The sequence below is a fragment of the Humulus lupulus genome, chromosome 9 (genome assembly GCF_963169125.1).
Source record: "Humulus lupulus chromosome 9, drHumLupu1.1, whole genome shotgun sequence".
Taxonomy (NCBI): Eukaryota; Viridiplantae; Streptophyta; class Magnoliopsida; order Rosales; family Cannabaceae; genus Humulus; species Humulus lupulus.
The window spans coordinates 17,208,988-17,224,741 of record NC_084801.1 but is presented as its reverse complement, the minus strand read 5'-3'; the positions used below and the strand labels follow the sequence as shown (position 1 = coordinate 17,224,741).

The window sequence follows — 15,754 nt, the reverse complement described above, 5'->3', positions numbered from 1 at the left end:
GCCATGTGGAATCTGTCAAGTAGTGGGGCACCCTACTGATACGTGCCCCACTCTAGTAGAGGGATAAACTGAGGGTGTTAATGCTGTGGGAAATTTTCCTGGTCAATTACGTCAGATGTATTATGAACCATTTTCACAAACTTATAATCCTGGTTGGCGTGATCATCCAAACCTTCGATATGGGAATCATCAACAAATAGCTCAACAACCAACAGCAGCAAGACCACCTGGTTTCACTACACAACAGAGGTCTCAAAATAATTATGTACCTAGACCATCACAACCACCGCAGGCTGCTCCACCACCAAGTGCTAAACCTTCTACTGAGGATTTAATCAATGCCCTTGCCACAAATACTCTTCAATTTCAGCAAACCACCCAAGCTTCCATCAAGAGTTTGGAGAATCAGGTGGGACAATTAGCGGCATCATATAACCGGTTGGAGGCTCATCTGTCAAATAAATTGCCTTCACAACCTGAGATGAATCCCAAGGAGAATGCTAGTGCAGTAACCTTGCGTAGTGGGACGCAATATGATCCACCTAATCCTCCAATGCCCAGTAAATTGTCATCCAAGCCACAAGTTGATTGCTCAGTTAATGAAGATGTTCCTCCAAAAGCAACCACCCCTACACAACTCAGCCCTAAGCCTACTATTGTCATTCCACCTCCATTCCCAAGCAGACTGAAAAAGACTAAAAAGGAAGAGGTTGATAAGGAGATTCTTGATACATTCCGAAAGGTAGAAGTGAATATTCCTCTTCTTGACGCTATTAAACAAGTGCCGCGCTATGCCAAGTTTCTGAAAGAGTTGTGCACTAATAAGCGTAAGTTGAGGGGTAATGAAAAAGTTAGTGTGGGGGAGAATGTTTCCGCAGTTCTACAAAAGAAGCTTCCACCAAAGTGTAAGGATCCTGGTACTTTTACTATCCCGTGCACTATTGGGAATAAAAGAATTGAGCGGTGTATGTTGGATTTGGGAGCCTCTATCAATGTCATGCCATTCTCTATTTATGCTTCATTGAATCTCGGTCCACTTGAAGAAACAGGGGTGGTTATTCAACTTGCTGATAGGTCGAATGCTTATCCCAGGGGTGTAATAGAAGATATTTTAGTTCAAGTAAATGAATTGGTGTTTCCGGCTGATTTTTATGTTCTTGATATGGAAGATGAATCTATTCCGTGCTCCACTCCAATTTTGTTGGGGAGACCATTCATGAAGATTGCAAGAACTAAGATTGATGTGCATGACGGTACGTTGACCATGGAATTTGATGGGGAGACAATTCGATTTAATATTTTTGAGGCTATGAGGTATCCAAGTGATGTACATGCTGTTTACTCTCTTGATGTGTTGGATATTCTTTCTCAACGAGTTTTAGATTTGCATAGTGAAGATGATTTGGAGGTTGCGTTGAGAGAGCATCTTGTGTTGACCGATGAAGATTTGTCTCATGAGATCATGGATGTCATAACCACACTCAATAGTGGTTTTGACAAGACTTTTAAGAAGGTTGCATTTCTTAATTTGCCGATTTCTAATGAGAAATTGCAGCCATCAATTATTCAAGCTCCTACACTTGAATTGAAGCCTCTTCCGGAGCATCTCAAATATGTTTACTTGGGGAAGAACGAGACACTTCCTGTTATAATTGCAAGAAATCTTAACCAAGGTCAAGAAGAAAAATTAATGAGAGTACTCCGAGAGTATAAAACAGCCATTGGTTGGTCTATTGCGGATATTAAGGGGATTAGCCCTTCCATGTGCATGCACCGAATTTTACTTGAAGAAGGGTTTAAACCAACACGTGAGGCGCAACGAAGATTAAACCCACCAATGATGGAAGTTGTGAAGAAGGAGATTCTGAAGCTCCTTAGTGTGGGTGTGATTTACCCAATCTCTGACAGTAAATGGGTGAGTCCAGTTCAAGTGGTACCCAAGAAGTCTGGCATTACTGTGGTGAAGAATAATGAGAATGAGCAGGTTCCAACTCGAGTTCAAACAGGGTGGCGGGTATGTATTGATTACCGCAAGCTAAATTCGACAACTCGGAAGGATCACTTCCCCCTACCATTCATTGATCAGATGCTCGAGAGATTGGCTGGCCACTCCTATTACTGTTTCTTAGATGGTTATTCGGGGTATAATCAGATTGTCATAGCCCCAGAAGACCAGGAGAAGACGACCTTCACATGTCCCTTTGGCACATTTGCTTTTCGGAGAATGCCATTCGGTTTATGCAACGCTTCTGCTACATTTCAGAGATGTATGGTTAGTATCTTTTCATATTACATTGAGAGCATTATTGAGGTGTTCATGGATGATTTCAGTGTATATGGCGATTCATTTGATAAATGCCTGCATAATCTTACTTTGGTTCTCAAACGCTGCATTGAGACCAATCTAGTTTTGAATTGGGAGAAATGCCATTTTATGGTACAGCAGGGGATTGTTTTGGGACATGTTATCTCGGAAAAAGGAAATGAAGTGGACAAGGCCAAAGTTGATCTCATTTGGTCTTTACCATCTCCATTTAGTGTCAAGGAAATACGGTCGTTTCTTGGTCATGCGGGTTTCTATCGAAGATTTATAAAGGACTTCTCTAAAATCTCTACACCACTGTGCAAGCTCCTCCAAAAAGATGTTAAGTTCGAGTTTGATGAGAAGTGTCTACTGGCCTTTAACATATTAAAAGAGTCTCTAACTACAGCTCCTATAATTCAGCCACCGAATTGGGAGTTACCATTTGAACTCATGTGTGATGCAAGTGACTATGCCGTGGGCGCTGTTCTTGGGCAGTGAGTTGACAAGCTTCCTCACGTGATTTACTATGCTTCTAGAACTCTAAATGATGCACAGTTAAATTACTCTACCACTGAGAAGGAACTATTGGCGGTTATCTTTGCTTTGGAGAAGTTTCGTTCTTATTTGATTGGGACGAAAGTAATTATATACACCGACCATGCTGCTCTTAAATATTTGCTAGCAAAGAAGGAGGCAAAACCAAGACTTATTCGGTGGATTTTATTGTTACAAGAGTTTGACTTGGAGATAAAAGATAAAAGCGGCTCGAAAAATCTAGTGGCTGATCACTTGAGTCGGTTGATTCGGGAGGAGGAGTTCTTACCATTGCATGAGCGGTTTCTAGATGAGCAACTCCTCGCCATGCAAGAAGTTATTCCTTGGTATGCCGACATTGTAAACTACCTTGCTTCAAAGGAGTTACCAAGTGATCTCACACAAGCACAACGAAACAAGATTAAGCATGATGCTCGCCACTATATATGGAATGAACCTTATCTTTGGAAGCATTGTACTGATCAAATTATTCGCAGGTGTGTACCGGAATCTGAATTTCGTTCCATCCTTGCTTTTTGTCATGCTTATGCTTGTGGTGGACACTTTGGACCTAAGAGGACAGCTCGTAAGATATTTGACAGCGGTTTCTATTGGCCCACAATTTTCAAAGATGCTTATGCTTATTGTATGGCATGTGATCGTTGTCAACGAGTTGGTAACATGACGGCCAAGGATCAAATGCCTCAAACTCCCATTTTAATTCTTGAGATCTTTGATGTTTGGGGTATGGATTTCATGGGACCATTCCCATCCTCTTTCGGCTATGAATATATTTTATTGGCAGTAGACTACGTGTCTAAATGGGTGGAAGCAATTGCAACTAGAACGGATAATTCAAAAACAGTAGTGGATTTCATTCGCTCCAACATTTTTGTGCGTTTTGGTACACCTAAGGCTATACTTAGTGATCGAGGCACTCATTTTTGTAACAAGAGTATAGAAGCACTGTTTCGACGCTATAGTGTAACGCACAAGGTGACAGTTGCTTATCATCCACAAGCCAACGGGCAAGCGGAGGTTTCTAATCGTGAAATCAAATTGATCCTTGAGAAAACTGTAAATCCAAACCGGAAAGATTGGAGTACAAGGCTTGATGATGCCTTGTGGGCGTATTGAACGGCATATAAAACACCTATCGGTATGTCACCTTATCGGTTGGTGTATGGTAAACCTTGCCATCTACCAGTGGAGCTAGAGCACAAGGCGTGGTGGGCTGTAAAGAAGTGTAGCATGGACATGGTTGCTGTAGGACAACAAAGAATGCTTCAATTGCATGAGTTAGAAGAAATATGCAATGAAGCATATGAGAGTTCGAAAATCTACAAGGAGAAAACCAAAGCTTTTCATGTACAAACATATTCTTCGGAAGAGCTTTGTGGAAGGTCAGAAAGTTCTCATGTATCACTCTCGCCTTAAACTCTTTCCTGGGAAGTTGAAGTCTCGCTGGTTAGGTCCGTTCATTGTTACCAAGGTTTTTCCTCATGGAGCGGTCGAAGTTGTAAGTCCGAGTACCGGAAAGTCTTTCAAGGTGAATGGCCAGAGATTGAAGCCTTATTATGAGTCAATGGCCGAGGAGGAGCAAGTTCATGTGATGTACCTTGAAGACCCAGTTTATGTTGATGAAGATTGAAGTTCTGAGTCGAGCTAGCGACGTTAAACGTAGCCATCTTTATTGTTTTCAGTTTTAGTTATTTTCTTTATTTTTTATTTTTCAGTTGAACATTTAGTATTTCAATTTTATGTACTCTGATTCTCTCTTTAAACCGTGAAAAACGTGAAAAAAAAAGGCACTCTTGCCGCGGCACGTACCAAAACCCCACAACCCGAGAGCCTCTCGCCGCGGCAACAACAACGACCTGTCGTGGCACGAGAGGAATTCCCCAAGACAGAAAGGAGTTTGCCGCGGCACATAAAATCCTTGCCGCGGCACGTGATCGAGCCCCACAAACAGAGAGCAACGTGCCGCGGTACAGAAAGTTGCCTGCCGCGGCACGTTACTAGTACCCCTAAGCCGAGCCTTCCCTGCCGCGGCACATAAACATGCTTGCCGCGGCACGTGCCCAGAAATCCTTAAAACCCCTTTTTCTTTCATTTTTCCCATTTTCTCACCTATCACTCTCCCTCTTACCTTCTAAAAACTACCCACCGATTTTGTCATCCCCATTCTCCATCTTCATTCCTCTCCTCTCCATCCTTAGCAACAATAATCCCATTCCTAAATCCTCATCTTCCTCATCAATCTTACCCATTTACCCATCCTCCACCATACCCATTCCTAAACTTTTCCTCAAAATTCACCACATCATTTGCCACCCACTCTTCTTCTCTTCAATTCATGCTCATTTGGAAGTCTTTGCAAGGGATCAAGGAGTAATCAAGCACATTATCACAGTTTTTAACTAGATTCAAGGTAATATTCTCATTTGCCCCCCCCCCCCTCCCTTTGTTTGAGACTTGGCATCATTCAAACCCATTATTAGAGAGGACGGGTTTTGTTGGATCTCTTTTTGTGATAATACTTCCTGTGGTGAAACTGCTTATCTGTTGATTTAATCTGCATCTGGGGGTAATTGTTCAAGCTATAATTTTGTGATCCTTGGAGTTTTAAAGTGTGCACACCACCTGTTCGACGAAATGCATCAGTGAGTTGCATAGTCACATTTGAAGGTTATACATTGTCTGCTCTGTGATGTGTCATTCATTGTTGATTTTTATCACCTTAAAGACCTTCATCCTCCAATTTTGCCTGTGCTATAATGTCAAGCAAGCGGTCACGAACCGAAGCAGGGCCGTCGAACACAGCCAAAGTCAAATATGATACCAAGAAATTCACCTCCAAAGAAGCTTTCGAAAGTTATAAAGAGGCAATTGATAAGAAGAAAGCTTGGGTGGCTGAGAGGGGCTTCGATCTAGACATGCATCACCCTTATCCGAGGTTGATGAGTATAATTGAACAAAGGGGCTGGCAAAAACTATGTGCTCAACCACAGCCTGCAGTAGTATCCGTAGTTCGTGAGTTTTATGCCAATGCCATTAATCGCAAGAACTTACAGGTGGTGGTTCGGGGTGTTCCTATTGCTTATTCAGCTTCTGCTATAAACCGTTACTACGGTTTGCCGGACATTCCAGATGATGAGTTCAATGCCTCTGAACATAACTTGGATCCTGATGCCATTATTCAGGCTATTGGCATTCGAGAAGCACGGTGGAGGACGACAGAGAATGCCTTGTCACACAAACTGGAGTCCAAATATATGGACTATGAACTCAAGGCGTGGCACCGTTTTGTTGGGGCAAAATTGTTCCCCACAAAACACTTTGGGACAGTGGACGTGGCGTATGGGAACTTGTTGTACGCCATTGTCACCAACAAGTCTATCGATGTTGGCAAGATCATCCACGCCTCTATTCTGAAGAGTATGGCTAGCACACAGTACGGGTTCTACCATCCTTCCCTCATCACCGACTTATGCAGGCAAGCCGGTGTGCGCTGGAATGATAATGAAGAGGTCTTAAACCCAATGCACATTATTGACAGAAATACTATTCAGAGATTTGACAAGCCCACTGCCACATCATCCGCACAACCTGATAATGTTCCCAATGTACCTGTGCAACCTCAAACAGGCCGGTCCAGGTCACTCGGTGATCGGGTTGCCGCCATGGAGACGGAACTTTACCGAGCTCGCATTGACATGCGAGCATATCATGATGAAATGGTCTCCCACAACCAACGGATGATGGAGTTTGCTGCTTATCAAGACCTATGCTTCAAGATGCAGCACACCCATCTAGGGGCGGATATGTCTGCATTCCCACCGGCCCCAATGTGGCTGCCACCGTATCCTCCAGCTGTTCCAGTGCAGCCGAGTCACACTCAGGAATATGGAGATGCTGATGAGGCAGGTGGCACAGAGGACTTCAACTATGATGAAGATGACACTTTTAGTCGCAACTGATGAGGGAGTTTTTCTTTTTTCTTATTTTCTTATTTTTCTTTTATTTTCTTTTCTTATTTTTCTTTTATTTACTGTTCTTGTCTCAATTTGTACTTATCTCCATTGAGGACAATGTTCAATTTAAGTGTGGGGGACGGGTAACAAATTGTTTGTCTAGTTAATTGTCTTTGTTTATAAGTGTTTGTGTGTGTGTTGTTTTGTCTTGTGTCTTGGGCTGGTCTTATTGAATGCAATGGTCGATGATGAGTTTATGAGTGACACTAAACTTGAATGCTAGAAGATGATGGATAGATTATGATTCGTGTGATTGACTCCTGTTTTGATGACTACTTGAATTTGTGATTTAAATAGCGATTTATTACAGTTAGATTTGCTACTTACTTGTTTTAGGAATAGTTTATGCATGTCGAAAAAAAATAAGAAAGAAATATAGATATATACAACTTAGTCCCCGCCGCTCTAGAACACATTGGTTGATTGCTCGAGGCGAAATCATAAGTGCACAGAATTAGGAAAATGATAAAGGAAATCTCTTTGGATCGTTTGAGCCTTTCAAGCCTACCTTATCAATAATGTATCCTTAGTTCCCTGTTTTGAGCCTTATTGACCATATATTTTTTTGATGAAAACTCATTACTTAACCCTAAACTTCTTTCTTTTTCTTTATCTGTGTTGATGACCCATTGTACCATGGCTTAGCTAGTTAAATTTCTACTATGGGATGAGAGGTTATATGAAAAAAAAAGAGAAGAAAGAAAGAAAAAAGAGAAGTATAGTAAGAGTTTCTGTAAATGATGTGGTTATAAGTGTAAAGATCTCCTATTTATCCCCAAGAAATATGTTAAAAGCAAAAAGAGAAAAAGAAAAGAAATTTTTTTTTTTTTTCCTTGCATGAAAATAAGTGTGGGGGAAAATAGAGAGATCAACAATGTATGAACTTTATGAGGGAATTGTTGAAGAAGATCCAAAGTAGAAATAGAAAAAGTATATATTAGGTATGCTATGGTGCAATATGAGCCTAAAATGTATCCTTCTCATCTACCCTGCACCCTAACCATACATTACAAGCTGATAAAGACCTTTTGATTTTTGATTCTGTGTGTTTATATTAGTGGAGAGTAATTGGTTATTGTCTATGGAGTGGTTGTCCTTTATTTATATATACTCATTTTCTAATGAGGGGCTAGTTTTCTAAAAAAAAGAAATATATGAATAAAACGACATGTATAAATTCATCTTGATCCAAGTGAGCTGGTAAGTATGACTGTTATAACTCGTGGTTTAAGACAAATTTCAAGTGGTTCATCAATTTAGGAGTTGAAAATCTGATGGTTAAGAAATTCAAAGTCACTATAGCATAATATTTTAGTGTAATTATCTGAGACAATCATCGTATTCAGTGAGACCGCCTTTGTGTTAGTTTTTTTTAGTTTTGTTTAGAGTCTAGTGGGTTTGCTAAGGGACTAGCAAAGTTCAAGTGTGGGGGAATTTGATAAGTATATTTTTGTATATAGTTTACCTTTCTACTTATCAGATTTTGTGTTCATAAGTAGTGTGTTTGGGGATAGTTAGAATCGTTTTGTTAATTTGTTTCATTTAATCTAAATCATTATTTTTAAGGATATTTGTATATTTTTGATGATTTTTGGTTGAATGATGATTTTGTAGGATTCTAACCATTGGAGTAAAGTGTTAAAGAGAAGAAAAATCGAGAAAAGAACAAAAGTACAGAAATCTGAGAGCTTGCCGCTACAGGGAAAAGTCCCTGCCGCTACAAGAGAAACAGAGAGTCTCGTGCCGCGGCAAGGAAAGTTGCATGCCGCGGCACGAAAAGCCTATATCGCATATCTGAAGCCTCGTGCCACGGCAAGGAAATATGGCTGCCACGGCACGCGTTTGAATTCAGAATTAAATTCGATTTTTCTTAATTTTTGGACGGGAAATAAAAGGGGGATTAGGTCATATTCGTAAAGAAGTTTTAGATACACGATTTTAGAGAGAGGAACACAGAGAGAGCGCAGGAGAAGAAGGACGATCGCATTCAACTTTTTCAATAGTTTTCTTCTTCTCTAAACTCTTCTATTCTTTGATTTTGGTTATGTTTTTCATCATGATTGTTGGCTAAGTTTCTTTTAGGTTAAGGGTTATTCAAAACCCAGACATGAATGTTTGATTTGAGATGTGAATATTGTTCTTGATTTCCATAATGTTAAATTGCTTCTATTCTTCTATGCCTATTGTATGAAATATTGTGATTCCTTGTTAGGGTGTACAACTAATTAGGGCTTGCATTATTTTACTGTCATCTTAGAATTTCTATTCACCTAATAGTTTAGGATTCTAAATGTTTGTGATAAATTGCAATTGATGATGTGGTCAAAAGCATTGTTGATTGTGATGAAGAATAGAACCTAGGTTAAATGAATTAAATGCTTCATTGATTTATTGCCTAGATTAACCTATCTCCACTGTTGTTAATGCTTTTACTAAATTGAATGAATCGTATGCTTAATAGGTTTGTTGTTTGGTAAAAAGAATTAATTATTGAGCGCTTAGCCGTAATTGATTGTGATAGGGAGATTGGGATAATTGACTGCTTAAGCGTTATCTGCAGGGTTAATAGTTTAATTGGGAATCGGAATAATATTCATTATTGATATTCATGCATGATTGTCTGAGGTGGAGAATAATTCTTAACTGTCTTTAAAATCGTTGTTAATCTCTTCTTGCTATCAATTGTTTTCTTAATTCTTGCTTTTACTTTTACTTTCCAAAACCCCCTTTCCAATTTAACTTTGTTAAGCTTTTGTGAATAATAAACTGAATATAGTTCCCTTGGGTTCGGCCTCTATTTGCCGTTATACTAAATAATTGGTTTTAGAGTAAATAAAATATTTGTTAAATTTGGTACGCAATACGACACGCATCATGATCTATTCACGGACTTCTACAAACAGCATGATATTATCAAAAGCTTTTCTTCAATCGCTCATCCCCAAGTGAATGGGCAAGTCGAAGCAGTTAACAAAACGTTGAAGGATACCCTGAAGAAAAGACTTGAAGAAGCTAAGGGAGCATGGCCAGAGCAGTTGCCTGAAGTTCTTTGGTCATACAGAACTTCCCACCGAACAGCAACAGGTCATATCCTGTTTTCCTTGGTGTACGGGTATGAAGCTATGTTGCCTATCGAGTTAGATCCACCCTCGCACCGCAGATTGACATACGACCAAGACTCTAACAGCGAGCTATTGATGGAATCCCTGGATTCAATTGATGAGAAGCGTGCACAAGCTTAGCCCCAAGTAGCTGCGTACCAGCAAAAGGTTGCCTGGTATTTCAACTCTAAAGTGCGAGAAATAAAATTCAGTGTTGGAGACCTCGTACTCCGAAGAGTTTTTCTAAACACCCGCGACCAAGCTGCTAGAGTACTCGGGCCTAATTGGGAAGGGCCATACCAGATTGATGAGGTCCTTCACCCAGACACTTATAAACTTGCACGCTTAAATGGAGATCTCCTTCCTCACTATTGGAATGGAGAACACCTGCGCAAGTATTACCAATGAACAATTCTTCTTAAAGAATTGGCTTGTATAAATTTTTCTTTTTACAAGTTTTGAAAAAGTGTAAGATCTTATTGATCACTCGTACAGATGTGTTTAGTCCATTTATTACGAGAAATAAAAGGGACTGTGCGCATCCAGTCATTTCTTGCCAACTATTGTATTTATTACAAGTATGTGCTCATTACGTGTGTTGTTTTGCTGTATTATAATTCTAATCATATTGCTACGAGTAGTAATGTTCGAGCAGGTTCTGGTCAAGGAAATTGACCAAGAACCTAAAGCTCCTCAATCACTTGGGGGGCATATAAGGTACAAGTAAGCAAAGCATATCATTAAAAGGTATGTAAACACATGGGAAAATAAGTGAAAGCATGCTAGGGCACTTAGAGTATTTTTCAAAATTTTGTTATTTTGTTAAATCAAACTAAAGTGTTATGCTAAGTTCGGTCATGCAAATAGATGTTATAATAATATGCAAATATATTATAATATCAATACGAATCCTTTTACACCGCGAGCAGTCGCTGCTCAGATGTAATTGTTCAAATAAAAGTAAAAGCTACCCATGCAGCAACGAAAAATATATTGTATTTACATCACAACCCGTAGGTCATGTAGTTAAAAGATAAAATATAAATAGAAAAAGCTTAAGCAGCCGGAGGATCTTGAGGAGGGCCTTGATCGACGACGCCTGCAGCCTCGTAGTCTACCCCATCCATCCCAGCGGCCAGCGAGATTTCAGGGGAAGCAGGAATACTTGACCTTTCTTCCTCGGCCAGCTGAGCAGCGCAGCGAGCAAGCTCGGCATCTCTCGCATTCTCGGGAAAGTATTCGAAGTTGGCACCCTGGTTATGCTTCCAGAAATCATAGAAGCATCGAAGAGTGGCACTCTTGTACCTTTCCAGGTTGCTGGCGTTGGCTTTCTCCAACTCCTCAATCCGGCCCTCCAGGGTAGTGTTCTCCTGCCTGCTCGCAACCAAGTCCACCTCGAGATGTTGGGCCATGCGAAAATTGAAGCGATTAGACTCCTTAAATTGGTCCCTCTGCTCACGAGCTTTTTCCAGAGACCTTTGCTTCTCCTCCAACTCCTTAGCCATTTTAGCCTTTTCCTCAAGCACCACTGCCAGTTGTTCAACATATTTTGCCTCGGCAGCTTTAAGTTCATCCTCGTGTCGTTGCTCCAAAGTTCTAGCTTGCTCTGTGACAGCACCCGAGCGGATACGGCTGACAGTGAGGGTCAGCATGGCCTGCAGTCGGAGTAGAAGTTAGACTAACTATAAAATAAAGAAGACATGTTTCCGCAGAAAAAGATGACTTACACTGGTGAACTCGTTCAGGGCGTGGTTCAGGATTAGGTCAACATCCATCGCCGCTGTCGCAGCCATTGCCTCTCGCCAACGGTCGTGCTTCACAATCTTAGCGACCCTCTCCTTGACCAATTTAAAGGCGCGACCAGTTATGTCGCCCCCAGTTGAAGCAAGATCGCCCTGCTGGGTTTGGTCGGTCGGGGCTGCGGGTGGTGGAGTTGGTCCAGCTATAGTAGGAGGAATCTGCTGCTTGCGGGGAGAGGATGGAGTTGTGGTGGCAGAGGTCCTATCCTCTGGAGGGCCTGCATTGCGAGGCTTCTTCGCCTGAGGCACTTTGCTGCTTTCCCCGTGGTGCCTCTTGCTTGTCTTCTTTTTGCTCGAGGGAGTCGCGGCAGCCTCAGGAGTGCTGTAAATATCGAACACATTTACGGAGTCCATGTCTGAAAAAGAAGCAAAATATCGAACAATGAGATAGCATAAATGACTAAGTATATGACATCAGGAAAAGAAATAAAGAAAGATTGCAAAGTCAAATACCCGAGCTATTATTACTGGTCGCTATCCTATAGACTCTATTAGTCTTATACTCACTCTCTGACATGAAGAAGTCTGGGCCTAAATTTGGAGCATATTTAAAATTGTCGTCCCCGTCGAATAGGTAACAGGGAATTGGCAAGCTATCTAAAAGAGAAATAACTGTACTATTCTCGTCTGAGTGTTCGACAGGCTCGGTGGTCTTCTTCTTTCCCTTCCTCAGGGGGACAGAGGGCCTCTCTGCTGAACGTGTGCCAGCAGGTTCCTTGATCGTGACCCCGGTCGGCCTCCTTCGTGGAGGCGATGCTGGTGGTTGCTGCTCGGGTTCCTCTTCAACTGTGGCACTCCCTACAGTTGACTCCCTCATGCCCTAATGAGGGGCCAAGAGGCCAACCACCCTGAGATTTGCCTCTGTAACCAGATGCTTGATGCTTTTTTCTATGTCAGTCATGCTGGCTAGGAGCGTCAATCTCAACTCCATGTCCGGAGTTGGGTCTGGTCCCAGCCATGGGCCTGGAAGACATTAACAGCTTAAGAAAATGTGGAGGAGAACACTAAGTGAAGAAGTAACAGCCAGTGATACAAAGGTTTTACCTCCTTGAGCGAAGGCTAGGTTGTCTGCGATCATATCAGTTGTGAGGAAGTACTCCTGGTAGTACCTCCCCACATTTGATATATGGGTGGTGTCAGTCAGGAAGGTGCGCCCGGTTTCCTGATGACAGAAGTGAAAAAACCCCGTGCCTTCTTGGTTGGGGTCAGACTTGAGATCGAACAAGCAGTTGACCTCATGAGGAGTTGGCACGGGCCATTTCTTGTGGCTATACAGGATATAGAGCGCAGTGAGCATCCTATATCTGTTTGGGGTTATTTGAAAAGGGGAAACTCCGAAATAGTTGGTCACCCCCTGAAAAAATGAGTGAAGAGGCAAGGTAGCCCCTGCCTCGATGTTAAACCTTGACCAAGCGCTGAAGGCACCTCCAGGCAGGTTCGCCCTTTGGTCTTGGTTGGGTCAGATTAAGGTCACCTCTGTGAGACCGTACTTCCTGATATAATTGGCAATCATCCTGATCGTCACTCTGCTCTCCAGAACTAAATGTCACTCAACATATGGCTTAATGGCATGTTGGGGTCGAGCGTGTCTTTGGATGTTGGGATCGGGATCATATTCAACTCGACCACTAGTCGAGGAAGTTTCGACCCGAGGAGCAGGCTGATGTGAAGGAGTGGGGGTTTTCTTTTTCTGGGCATTGGTCTTGGCACGAGCCATATTTTGAGCAGGGACAGTTGAAGTGTTTGGATTGACACGAGAGAATGGGATGTCAGGAATCAGTGACGATGGTTGCTCTTCGTCCTCGAGCAGTTGAGCCAATAGGTCGTCGTCTATAGGTCTTTCTCCTCCCCACGGATCTTGCATGTAAACTGCGAACAGAGAAAGAAGGAGATAAGACGCACAACCTGGGAGCTTATGTTGAAAGTTGGAATAACGTTGCTCGCGTCTACGACCAGCAACATTCTAACGGAAACATTAAGTTCTATGCGAGTAGTTTGAAAAACAGATCAAAAAGCAGAAATAAAAAGTTTTTGGAAAAAAGCTTTTTCGACTCCGAAGGGGCGGGAAAAACCCAGTTTTTTAGCTAGCCTAAAAATCGAATTTTTACTTTGATTTTACGCCCTAAACTTGTGATCTTGACTATCAAACTAGCTCCTAACTCCTACAGAGCAAAACTACACTACCCTATCAAGCATCAATCAGTATTCCCACAATCCTCATGCATTTCTACCCAAGAACACAAAAATTTCAGAAATCAAAATAGTCGTATAACAGTATGCATGGCATGTCAAAGAGCTTGAAAGTTAAATAAATTTACCTACATGAGGGTTGGAGGTTCTGAAACGAAGCGACTTTGAACGTGCGAACGGAAGATCTTCGAAATTTTTTGAGCACTGAGATGGATTTCTTGAAGGTTCTTGACAAGAAAATGGCTAGTAAAAAGTTAAAAGGTAAATTTGGGGATTATTTATAATGGCTGAGATATGTTAAAATGGGTAATCATGAGTTACCTTTTTCAAGGCATGGGGGAGTGTAATAGCCGTCAGAGGGATTACTTGGAAACTGAAAAGGTGTGATTGGACGTGATTAGATCACAGTTTTCGAGAACGCACGAGGGACTCTGACAGATTTCGTGGGGCATACGAAAAGTTAGTTTCCTAAGTTTACTTATTGCTGGTCGCAATAAATAAACTTGCGGGGAAAATGTTTATCCAAAATATAGCTATTGATGACGTGGCAAAAATTTTCGACACGTGGCCGACACATGACAGAGATGCTACTCGCCTATCGACCAGAGGTATTTCCATATGCGAAGTTCAAGTTTTATATACGACCAGCCTGGTCGTATACTCTATTTATTTATGAATAAATCTATACAGTTGTAATGATATCTGAGAATATCTCTTCATTATAACCTGAAGATCCGTTTATTAAGGAAAGATATGAATAATTGACTCAGGTAACCCTCCTTGAGCCTATAAATATACAAGAAATAGCTTAAGGGGGGACCTTTGGATCTTTTTCCGAATTACATTACTATTATCCATCGTGTGTATTGTTTTCTCCTTCTAAGGTCTGTGAAACTCAGGAATCCTAGTTCTTTGATCACACCTTTGAAGCTCAATATTAATAATAGTATCAAGTGGACGTAGGTCATTGCGAATCATTGGGGCCGAATCACTATAATTCTTTGTGTTCTTTATTTTCCATTAGATTGTTTTCTCAAGCTTTGTACTATTTTTCTGTCGTTTATCTGACTCCGTGTCGTTGACCAAAACGAGGGTCAACACATAGCCTCAGTGGTCCTCTGAACTACCTCAGAACCCAAATATTTTCTCTCACTCATCTTATCCTAGTGAATGGGCGATCTACGTTTCCTACCATACATCATCTCATAAGGTGCCCTTCCAATAATCAACTGGTTGCTATCACTATAGGAAAAATATATTAAAGGAAAATATTCATTCCAGAACCCTTCAAAGTCCAATATACATGCTTAGCATGTTCTCCAATATCTGGATAATCCTCTCCGATTTACCATCAGTCTGAGGATGATAAGCGGTATTGAACTTCCGCTGTATATCCATCACCTTCTGTAAACTTCCCCAAAACTTGGAAGTAAATGTGGGGTCCCTATCTATCAGGATAGACCTCAAAGTTCATTAAAGGCTTACTATTTCTCTCACCTCGAGATCTAAATACTAGTCAATTGTCTTGCTCTTCCTCACTGATAAAAGTGAGTTGACTTTGTATATTGGTCCATAATGACCCAGATTGAATCATGCTAGCCCACTATCCTGGGCAATCCCACCATGAAATCCATCGTGATGTCCTCTTATTTCCACTATGGAATACACAAAGGTTGTAATGGTATTACTGGTTTCTAATACTCTTCCTTGACCTGCTAACAGGTCAGGCACTTTGCCACATACTCAATTACGTCCATCTCCATCCCAGGCCACCAATATAAAGCTTTCAGA

At 41.4% G+C, this 15,754-nt stretch overlaps 1 protein-coding gene across 1 annotated transcript; it reads right to left on the bottom strand.

The window, feature by feature from the left end:
- Positions 1-9,756: 9,756 nt before the first annotated feature.
- LOC133799475 (uncharacterized) lies at positions 9,757-12,127 on the bottom strand. The gene is made up of 3 exons (XM_062237490.1): positions 11,702-12,127; positions 11,280-11,629; positions 9,757-9,766 (listed from the first exon to the last, which is right to left on the bottom strand). Exons 1-3 carry the CDS (start codon positions 12,125-12,127, stop codon positions 9,757-9,759), a joined length of 786 nt encoding a protein of 261 aa, XP_062093474.1.
- Positions 12,128-15,754: the final 3,627 nt, after the last annotated feature.